This window comes from Triticum aestivum, chromosome 2D, assembly GCF_018294505.1.
Source record: "Triticum aestivum cultivar Chinese Spring chromosome 2D, IWGSC CS RefSeq v2.1, whole genome shotgun sequence".
Lineage (NCBI taxonomy): Eukaryota > Viridiplantae > Streptophyta > Magnoliopsida > Poales > Poaceae > Triticum > Triticum aestivum.
Genome location: NC_057799.1, coordinates 457,523,116 through 457,534,122, shown reverse-complemented (window position 1 = coordinate 457,534,122; position 11,007 = coordinate 457,523,116). Strand labels below are relative to the sequence as shown.

Below are 11,007 nucleotides of genomic sequence, written 5' to 3'. Positions count from 1 at the left end.
CTCGCCTCCTCCTCCTCCCGTCCGGAGCCGCCCCGCCTCCTACTCCACCCGTCCGGCGCCGCCCCTCATCTCCCCCGCGCGCATCTGACCCGCAGCGCCGCCCAGAGACGGCCCCAGCCCCGCCCCGCTCCAGCCATGGCCACTGCCCCGCCATCCGTGGTGCTCCGACGCCGCCCCACCTCATGCAGCTCGGTCGCGGCCCCCGTGCAGCTCGGTCGCGGCCCGCGTCTTCGTGCAGGTTTGCCGGCCACCGCTTTCCTCTGCTGGCCTCCCTCATCGTCAGCCACGACGCCGCAACCACCAACCTCGACCGGTGACGGCCAGGCACGCCCCGGTAGCCAGATCTGGCTCCACCTTCTCCCCTCCTCTGTTGCAGGCCTCCTCTCCCTGTTGAGATCGGTACACACCGATTCGTCTCGCCAGTGCATGCTCCCGGCGGCGGATCCGGGCCCGCAATCGTCCCCAGCGCGCCTCCCGTGTGCCTCACGCGGCGGATCCGGGCCGGCAACCGCCGCCCTAGTGCAGCTCGGTTGCGCCTCCATATGCAGCTCGATTTTGTCCTTGTGGACACTGGCCACCGCGGCATCGGGGCGGAATCCCCCTCCTCTCTTCACTCTTCTCCATGGACGCGAGCCGATGAGCACCCCTCTGCCTCCCAACAACCCCCCTGGCCGGCACCTCCATCCTCAGCCCGCGATGGTTATCAACAGTGAGCCGCCCCGACCCCCGACGGTGACCAGATCAAAAAGGGACGTCAGGTCCGTCTGTATCATAGGGCGCCCTAGGCTGCCGCTTCACTGGCTGCGCACAGTCACCGTCTCCAGCGCGCGGTTCCAGCAGCAGGGGCCCGGGGAGCGCCTCTCTCTCACCACCGTGGCATCTTGGAGACAGCGGCTTGCAGTTCGCCAAACAATTTTTGTGTATTTTTTCATATTATTGCTGTTGATTTGGGTGAACTCAGTTTCTAATGAAGTTTGTTAAATCTCTCTATGTAGTTCGGCCGCCGCCGACATGAGGTTCACTTCGCCATGGTAGCCCCCAAAATCAACTCAGTTGTGTGCAGTTCCCAGGTGCTGAGTGTGCGGTTTGATTTTTTTCCTCCAAAAGATGTGCACTGGTGAAGTTCATTGTTGATGTATCACTAGTGCAGTTTTCAGATGGGTGCTACTACCTTCTGCACTACTTCTTTGATCCACTATGGAGGCAAAAAACAAGAGAAGGAAACATTCTTGTTTAGAAGACCACTTGTGAATTTGATGTGTTCAAGAGCGAGTTGTACAGATTTGTGTCCTTTGAAGGAAACTAGTACTTGTGAACAAAAGTTCACTCGAGCACAGACGTCCAAACAGTTTGGGTGTGTAGATTTTTAGTGTTTGGATGCATTATTTTTTGACACATTTCACTCGCTTGCATGTGCAGTAAGAGACTACAAAAGAAAATGCAGTGCACTCTGGTCTAAAAAATGAAGTCCACTCCGAAGGACTCTACAGTACACCATTTATAGATAAGTGTATTTAAAAAGTGTATTTGTTTTTCAGGTATGAAGTGTTGTTTTTCAGGCACATGTATATCATTTTATTTAAAAAGAGTATTCCCTGGATGCATGCAAGGGGAGTCGACGGCGGCACCAACGCCCCAAGGAAGAGCAGTAGGCAGCACTTTGCATTTCAGAAAAAAATGCTTTTGGATTTTTGCTGTCAGTTTTGGTGTATTCAGCCCAGAAGATTTCCTAGTGCAGTCCGGTGATTACTAATGCAAGGTTTTGGGCATGCTTTGCGTACAGTCCCGAGGGTGTAGGCATGCTGTTCACTTGGAGCATCCTGGCTGTTCATTTTGTGCAAATTCACTTCTTTTTTAGAAAACGAGGAAACACATGATGCAGTATTACTTTTTTAGAAAAGGAGGAAACACATAATGCAGTACACTAACCTTGATCATGTAGTATAGTAACCTTGATCATGTAGTCCGCATGCGTCTAAACAAATTGAGGGGTGCCCATGTGAAACCACAACACAAGGTTAAATTTCAGGGTACACACGGTGGTGGATAAAAACAAAAAAAAGAAACCAAGCAAAAAAACAGTGTGGTTCACTCGCCTTGTCCTTGCGGTTCACTCGCCTCGTCCTTGCAGTGCGGAAGAATTTCTAAAATTAAAGAGAACAAAAAATGTGTGTGGTTCATTTTGCAGTGCGTTTGGCCCTCGGATGTGGTTCACTTTTGAGAGTGATGATGTTCATTTGCCCCTAACATGAAAAATGCAAAAAAAGGCGAAACTACAAGATCGTAATGCGGCTCACTTCGGTATATGTCGCGGTTCACTTGCCCTTGTCTTTGTGGTCCACTCTTGTTCATAAAAGAAAGTTGAAAAAAGACAAGAAAAACTCGTATGAGAAAATTTAAATCCGGCAAAAGAAACCATGAAGTTCACTTGACCGTCTAATGCAGTGCGGTTTTCAGTCTGGAGCAGTGCGCTCTTCTGTCTCATGCAGTACATACGACGATTTTGGGTCGCGAAAAAACAGTGTCCGCATTTCGTTAAAATCAAAATTGCTCTTAAATCATAAGGAATTAGAGAGAGTGTTCTACATGAAAAAGTTGCGCCTCATCGGTATCTTTCGAACGGCGTATAATTTGAATCATTCCGACGAGCGGTTTGTAAAAATTTCACGAAAAACGACCGCTGCCACTCGTCGTCCGTCACATCATTTTCAAAATTAACTTAAAATCGTAAGGAATCTCAAAACAATTTCTACATATGAAAGTTGCGCCTTGTCCATAGCTTTCCAATGACGTATTACACACCTCGTTTCGATACAAAAACTAGAGCGAAAACAGTACGGAAAATTGAAATTTTTTCAAAAAAACATAATTCTGCGATTTAGTAAATTTGAAACTGCTCTTAAACCATCACGAATTAGAGAAAATAATAGGTATGAAAAAGATGCGCCTCGACGATATCTTTCCAACGGCGTATCATTTGCTTTATTCCGATGAGCGGTTTAGAAAAAATGACGAAAATACGCTCGCTGCCACTCGTCATCCGCCGCACAGTTTTTCAAACTGCTCTTAAAACGCGAGGAATCTCGAAAAGTGTTCAACATGGCGAAGTTGCGCCTAATCCATAGCTTTCCAATGGTATATTATACACCTTGTTCCGATAAACGGTTAAAAAATTAGAGCGAAAACAATACCGGAAAAACACTGCGTGCAGTTTTTTCCAACATAAAGTTCACTAGTCTGTATTGCAGTGCTCTTGCTATAGAAAGTGCAGTGCTCTCGCGTTGAACGTGCAGCACGAAAGTGTTATCAAAATAACTATTTTGCTAATATTAGCAGAATAGACCGGCTATATATATATATATATATATATATATATATATATATATATATATATATATATATGTGTGTGTGTGTGTGTGTGTGTGTGGGAGGGGGCGCCTAGCACTCCCAAGATCAATTTTTAGTCGTGTGCGGTAGCCCCTTCCACCGTTTACACCCCCGGTCATATTTTCATAGTGCTTAGGCGAAGCCTTGCGAAGATCACTTCACCATCACCGTCACCACACCATCGTGCTGACGGAACTCATCTACTACCTCGGCGCCTTGCTGGATCAAGAAGGCGAGGGACGTCAGCGAGCTGAACGTGTGCAGAACGCGGAGGTGTCGTGCGTTCGGTACTTGATCGGTTGAAGCGCGAAGAAGTTCGACTACATCACCCGCGTTGTGAAACGCTTCCGCTTACGGTCTGTGAGGGTACGTAGACACACTCTCCCCCTCGTTGCTATGCATCTCCATGGATAGATCATTGCGTGTGCATAGATTTTTTTTGTTTTCCATGCAACGTTTCCCAACAGCTACCATCACTCTAGATTTATGCATGCACTCCTTACATAATCTCACTATGTTTTATTCCTATGCATGTCAGTTATTGTACACAATAGTACTGAACATGTAGAGCAAACGAGACGAGCCTTGCGTGCAATAAAATTTCATGCAGACGTCGCTCCATGGTGCGCGCAAAGGCATCCCCCTCCCCCATTCCAGATTGTAATCAAGAGGATGATAACTGTTCAGAGGGGGATTCAGAGGGAGCAGACCACTCCTATTTACCCCTTGAGGTCTTTGCTCTAACTTGCCATGCTGATGTTGGTCATATCATGCATATGGCGCCTTGCATTGCTTACTTTATACACTAAAAATGTCATCTGCTTAGTTTAGACATGCTTAGTGTGAATGCCATCTGTTTACTTACTATATCATATATGTGAATTATGAAATACCATCTTGTTTAGCCCGGCATCATATATGTGAATTTTGCAATGCCATCCTGCTTAGCCAGTCATCTTATATGTGAATTATATCATGCCATCCTTTTTATTACGTAGTACATTTGTCAACAATGTAAGTACATTCAACTACTCTTCCTGTGCATCAGCCATTTGACACAGTGATGGAAAAATCTGGAGTGAAAACAAGGTCTTCAGAGCAGACAATGCTATCTCACGAAGCGCATATCTTGCTGGTTACGGAAAGCTCCTCAGAGGAGGATTCAGAGACAGATGACCTGTCCTATTTCCCCCCGAGGTGCATGCTCTTAACTTGGCATGGTTATCTTGCTCATATCGTGCATATGGTGTCCTGCCTTGCTATGTCATTTGCTTAGTTTAGACATTCTTTGTGTGAATGCCACCTATTTAGTGTCTAATTACCATATATATGTGAATTATGCAATGCCATCTTGTTGCAAGGCATTATATATGTGAATTATGCAATGCTATCTTGTTGCAAGGCATTATGTATGTGAATTATGCAATGCCATGTTGTTTAGCCAAGCATCATATATGTGAATTATATCATGCCATCCTTTTTTTGTATCACGTATTCCATTTGTCGACAATGTTCTTATATTCAACTACCCTTCCTGTGCATCAGTCATTTGAATTGGTGATGGAAAAATCTGGAGTGGAAACAAGGTCTTTAGAGCAGACAATGCTACCTGCTGAAGCAGGTATCTTGCGGGTTACAGATAGCTCCTCAGAGGACGATTCAGAGACATATGACCAGTCCTATTTTCCCCCTGAGGTGTATGCTCAGACTTGGCACGGTTATATTACTCATATCATGTGTATTTTGTCTTGCATTGCTTAGTTTTTACATCATATACAAAATATTGAATGCCATCTACTTAGTTTAGACATCATATATGCGATTGCCATCTACTTACTTGCTTAGTACATAAATCATATACAATATTTGAATTATATCATGCCATCATGTTTACATATACAACATGTATCTGAACTACGCCATGCCATCCCATTTAATAAAGACATCATATTAGTTATATCATCTCATCCTGTTTACATAGTCATCATTTTTTGAATTTTGTCATTCTATCCATGAATTATATCATGCCATCTGGTTTCCATAGACGGCATGTATGTGAACTATAGCATACCAACCACTTTAATAGACACATCATTTAGTTATATCACGTCGTCCTGTTTACATAGTCATCATATTTTGAATTATGTCATTGTATCCTGTTTAGTTAGCCATCATATATGTGAAATTGTGTCATGCTATCCTGTTTAGTTAGCCATCATATATTTGAAATTGTGTCATGCTATGTTGTTTGATTAGACAATATAAATGTGAATTATTTCATGCCCTCTTTTATTCCCCACTATCCATTGCACGTGTCTATCATACAATGTTTGTACATTCAATTACTTTTCTTGTTTATCAGCCATCTGAATTGGAGGGGGTGATGGCAGTATCTAAGGGAGTAAAAACACGGTCTTCAGAAAAGATAGTGCTACCCGTCGTTGCAGATAGAACTACGGTTGTACTTGCCCAAGAACCAGCCCTACCACACATAACCCAGACTCCTGCAGATTGTACCCCTACCCAGTTCGACAGACAACCAGCAACACCTCTTCTAACCCCAACCCCAGCAGATAGTAACCCAGTTCCAGTTGACACAACACCGTCTCCACCACAGAGCACCCAAACACGAGCAGTTAGTAAGGCAACTGCAGTGCCCAAAGCACGAGGACCACCACTCCGAACCCCAACTCAACGCTTAAAGCAAAAGAAGAATTGTTCTCAGGTCAGGTTCCGTAGCTATGGTTCATACTCCTTTGCTCTTGCATTACTGTATTTACTTATACCAACTAATTTCAAATGTGAAGGATGCAATTGAAACTCCAATGGCGCAACATGTATGTTTTAAACCTGTTTCTTTAACTGGTTTGCTATTGTAACTTGCACTATGTTGATTTCAGTTTCAATTGAATAAACAGTAATGTTCTCATGTCATGCTGTGTGGTTTCCCGCACTTATATTCTATCTATGTTGCTTTGTCTTAAACATATATGATTTGAACTGTCTCTATCTTGATTTGACAACATACACTAGAATGATATAGACCATACAGTGACCATAGTACATAGATATATGTTTGTTTCATGTTGTTATCCTATCCACCTTACTGCCGAACTGGTTTACCAAAATGAGTTTCATATACAACATGGTAAACCTGTGATGTGTCTGCTTGTTTCTCTTTTAGAATGCGGACAAAATATTGGAGAAGAGTACCCCGTTATGCAGTGGTAGAGGAAGTAATGCAGATAAGGTTCAAGATAGTGAGACATCCGTATTGGTCTCCAAGAAAGCTGATAAAAACTATCTTAAAGACAGTGAGACAACCCCAAAGTCCTATCTTGATGTAGTGTTCTAGCTACTGACCACTATTGCTGGCACAAGCTCTTCGAACTCTCTGCCTGAATCAGTTCGGCTTCTTGAGTCTCAACTTCAAGTTGAAAGACATCGATCAGATGTGCTGCCACAGGAAGCCAAATGATTGAGGAAGTCCATGCAAAATTCAGATGCCTAATTTCTGGTGCAACAATAAGCGCTGGAGGAAAGCGCAAAACAAGAGAAAGTTAATAAGCTTGCTAAGCATCTTGCCAGCAGGTTGGGTACCCAGGATATTGTTTCTTGAGCTCTTCTGAAGTGGTTTCAGTTCCGGACTTGTTTTGCTGCGGCGTTTATTTGCACTGGTCGCCAACTTTGACAACCAGTGTATGTGATATGCTGCATTGTTCCCTATATTTGCACTGGTGGCGAACTTTGATGCCCAGTGGATGTAATATGTGTAATAGCCGTAATAGCCTAGCGTTAGTTGGTTGCTTATTTATTTCCTTATTGTCTTGTTTAGTTGTTTGCTTGTAGTCACTGCGTCTTTTTCCACGTTTTTCTAGTGGCCACAATAACCTATTTTTTATAACTAGGCCACAATAACCATGGGCAACATACGGACCATTGTAACCATGGTCCTGCTACCTGCTGTAGTGACCATGGGCCTCCTATGGGCCTTCGACGGGTCGTATAATCAATGGGCCTTCTACGGGCTGCATGGTCGATTGGCCAAACATGGTCCGTACTATAAGGATCCGCAAAATGGGCCGTAAACGGGCTAGAGAGGAAATCGTGTGTTTATGGCCCGACTATAACGGGTCGTTAATCGACCGAAATGTATAACGGGCTTAATTCTACCGACATGCATCACGAGTCGTTAATGGGCCGTATTTGATGACGCTATGGAAACAGCCCAACGGGTTAACGGGCTATAAACGGGCTGACTGTAACCACTGGCTGAATTTGGCCCACAAGCGGAACATGCCAGTAAAGGACCGTAAGCAACCGAATGCTGGAAACGAGCCCAAGAATAAATGGGCCCTTAGATGGCCGAAAGGTAACACGGGCTGGAAATGGCCCAACGCAATAATGGGCCGTTAATGGGAGTAAAGAGATACACTATTCATTGTAGGCCTGTTTCACCATGGGCCTTTAATGGGCCCAGAGTTACGAAGGGCCTCGTGTGGGCCGAAAGACGTCACGGGCCATACATGGGCCGGAAGGTACAACGGGCTGGAATCATATTGGATGGCCGAGATGATGCTACTGGGCCCAATTCGGATAGGCCATAACAGGCCGTGAGTTAGCAGGCTGTAAATGGGCTATATGCAAACAGGCTGTTAACAGGCTTTCCGTGGGCCGGCCCGCTACCTTTTGACCAAGTCAAACAGGCCGGCCTTTTCACCTGAATGGGCCTCTGTCGGGCCGAGCCACGTGTCGACTTGTCATAGGCGTGTCCCGTCCATTGGTTGGATGACATCTGTCCCGAGGCTAAGCTGACACGTGGATCCTCCGACGTACCAGAATTTTACACGTGGAAAATCCTCATTGGTCTGGGCTGTTAACGGGTTATCGGATCCAAAATGGAACCCGATAGGTTAACAATGACCCGTTACAGTGGATGCCACGTGTCAGTCACCCTTGACGAAAACACTTCCATGACGCGCCATTTATCGTCATGGAAGTGGACACTTCCGTGATGATAATTTTGGTATTGTCATGGAACACTTATTCGACAGCACAGGTATGACTATCTTGATTTTGTCATAAAATCGTCATGAATGTACATGCATGACAGAAAACGCGATCTACTGTGAGAAACACGTATCATCACGGAAGTGTATTTTATTTGTAGTGTGAGCTGCCTGGGCGCGTGGGCTGGAGGCGTACGTCAAGGTCGTCCGCGAGCTTCTTGACGATGGTGAACTTGTCGAGGAAGCCGACGAGGACCTCGTCAAACAAGGAGACAAAGTTCTCGTCCAAGAGGCCTCTCGCCCTGGCGGCCTCAAGCATGACCTGGAGACGTTCCTCGGTGCTGGGCTACAGGCCGGCGTCGTGGACCATCTGGCACAACCGGCTCATGCTCGCGCACATCGCCTCCATGGGTCTAGCTTCTTGTCAACTGATCTTGCGATTGGAGTGATCACTCTTGCCCTTGGTTATGGTGCGTAGGATTTCATAGATTGGACTGGCGGGGAGCCTTTATATGAGAAGTGCAGACTGCGCGGCATTCACGTGTGTGTTGGCCATCTACTCCTCGGCCCTCCCTCCGTACCGGTGTAGTATAGTCATCTCACCGAGACCAAGTTGGGGAAAAATGGGAGAACTTTGATGTTTACTAGTATTTTGTAATTAATTTCATTGCATGCGGAGAATTGAGCACTGCATGTTGTGCTAAGTAGTCTCAAGTAATTGAATGCATACTGCTACCTCTTGAGCACTGCGTTGGTTTTCCCTTGAAGAGGAAAGGGTGATGTAGCAAAGTAGCGTAAGTATTCCCCTCAGTTTTTGAGAACCAAGGTATCAATCCAGTAGGAGGCCACGCACAAGTCCCTCGCACCTACACAAACAAATAAATCCTCGCAACCAACGCAATAAAGGGGTTGTCAATCCCTTTACGGTCACTTACGAGAGTGAGATCTGATAAGATAATATTTTTGGTATTTTTATGATAAAGATGCAAAGTAAAGTAAAAGGCAATGAAAATAGCTAAGTGTTGGAAGATTAATATGATGGAAAATAGACCCGAGGGCCATAGGTTTCACTAGTGGCTTCTCTCGAGAGCATAAGTATTACGGTGGGTGAACAAATTACTGTTGAGCAATTGACAAAATTGAGCATAGTTATGAGAATATCTAGGTATGATCATGTATATAGGCATCACGTCCGAGACAAGTAGACCGACTCCTGCCTGCATCTACTACTATTACTCCACACATCGACCGCTATCCAGCATGCATCTAGAGTATTAAGTTCATAAGAACAGAGTAACGCCTTAAGTAAGATGACATGATGTAGAGGGATAAACTCATGCAATATTATATAAACCCCATCTTGTTATCCTCGATGGCAACAATACAATACGTGCCTTCCTGCCCCTACTGTCACTGGGAAAGGACACCGCAAGATTGAACCCAAAGCTAAGCACTTCTCCCATTGCAAGAAAGATCAATCTAGTAGGCCAAACCAAATTGATAATACGAAGAGACTTGCAAAGATAACCAATCATACATAAAAGAATTCAGAGAAGATTCAAATATTGCTCATAGATAAACTTGATCATAAACCCACAATTCATCGGTCTCAACAAACACACTGCAAAAGAAGATTACATCGAATAGATCTCCACAAGAGAGGGGGAGAACATTGTATTGAGATCCAAAAAGAGAGAAGAAGCCATCTAGATAATAACTATGGACCCGAAGGTCTGAGGTAAACTACTCACACATCATCGGAGAGGCTATGGTGTTGATGTAGAAGCCCTCCATGATCGATGCCCCCTCCGGGGGAGCTCCGGAAAAGGCCCCAAGATAGGATCTCACTGGTACAGAAGGTTGCGGCGGTGGAATTAGGTTTTTGGCTCCGTATCTGGTAGTTTGGGGGTACGTAGGTATATATAGGAGGAAGAAGTACGTCGGTGGAGCAACGTGGGGCCCACAAGGGTGGAGGGCGCGCCCAGGGGGGGGGGGGTAGGCGCGCCCCCTACCTCGTGCCCTCCTGGTTGATGTCTTGACGTAGGGTCCAAGTCCTCTGGATCACGTTCGTTCCGAAAATCACGTTCCCGAAGGTTTCATTCCGTTTGATATTCTTTTTCTGCGAAACTCTGAAATAGGCAAAAAACAGCAATTCTGGGCTGGGCCTCCGGTTAATAGGTTAGTCCCAAAAATAATATAAAAGTGTATAACAAAGCCCAATAATGTCCAAAACAGAATATAATATAGCATGGAACAATAAAAAATTATAGATACGTTGGAGACGTATCAAGCATCCCCAAGCTTAATTCCTGCTCGTCCTCGAGTAGGTAAATGATAAAAACAAATTTTTTGATGTGGAATGCTACTTGGCATATTTTCAATGTAATTCTCTTAATTGTGGTATGAATATTCAGATCCGAAAGATTCACGATAAAAGTTTAATATTGACATAAAAATAATAATACTTCAAGCATACTAACTAAGCAATTATGTCTTCTCAAAATAACATGGCCAAAGAAAGTTATCCCTACAAAATCATATAGTCTGGCTATGCTCTATCTTCACCACACAAAGTATTTAAATCATGCACAACCCCGATGACAAGCCAAGC

At 44.7% G+C, this 11,007-nt stretch overlaps 1 protein-coding gene across 2 annotated transcripts; it reads left to right on the top strand.

The window, feature by feature from the left end:
• Nucleotides 1–6: 6 nt before the first annotated feature.
• Nucleotides 7–1,397, top strand: LOC123053798 (uncharacterized). 2 transcript variants are annotated; one of them, XM_044477346.1, is made up of 3 exons: nucleotides 7–900; nucleotides 996–1,070; nucleotides 1,151–1,397. In XM_044477346.1, exons 1-3 carry the CDS (start codon nucleotides 136–138, stop codon nucleotides 1,235–1,237), a joined length of 927 nt encoding a protein of 308 aa, XP_044333281.1. In that variant the 5' UTR covers nucleotides 7–135; the 3' UTR covers nucleotides 1,238–1,397. The 2 variants fall into 2 exon arrangements, 1 of the variants encoding a protein (XP_044333281.1); XR_006425835.1 differs by having other exon boundaries at nucleotides 7–1,070; nucleotides 1,158–1,397.
• Nucleotides 1,398–11,007: the final 9,610 nt, after the last annotated feature.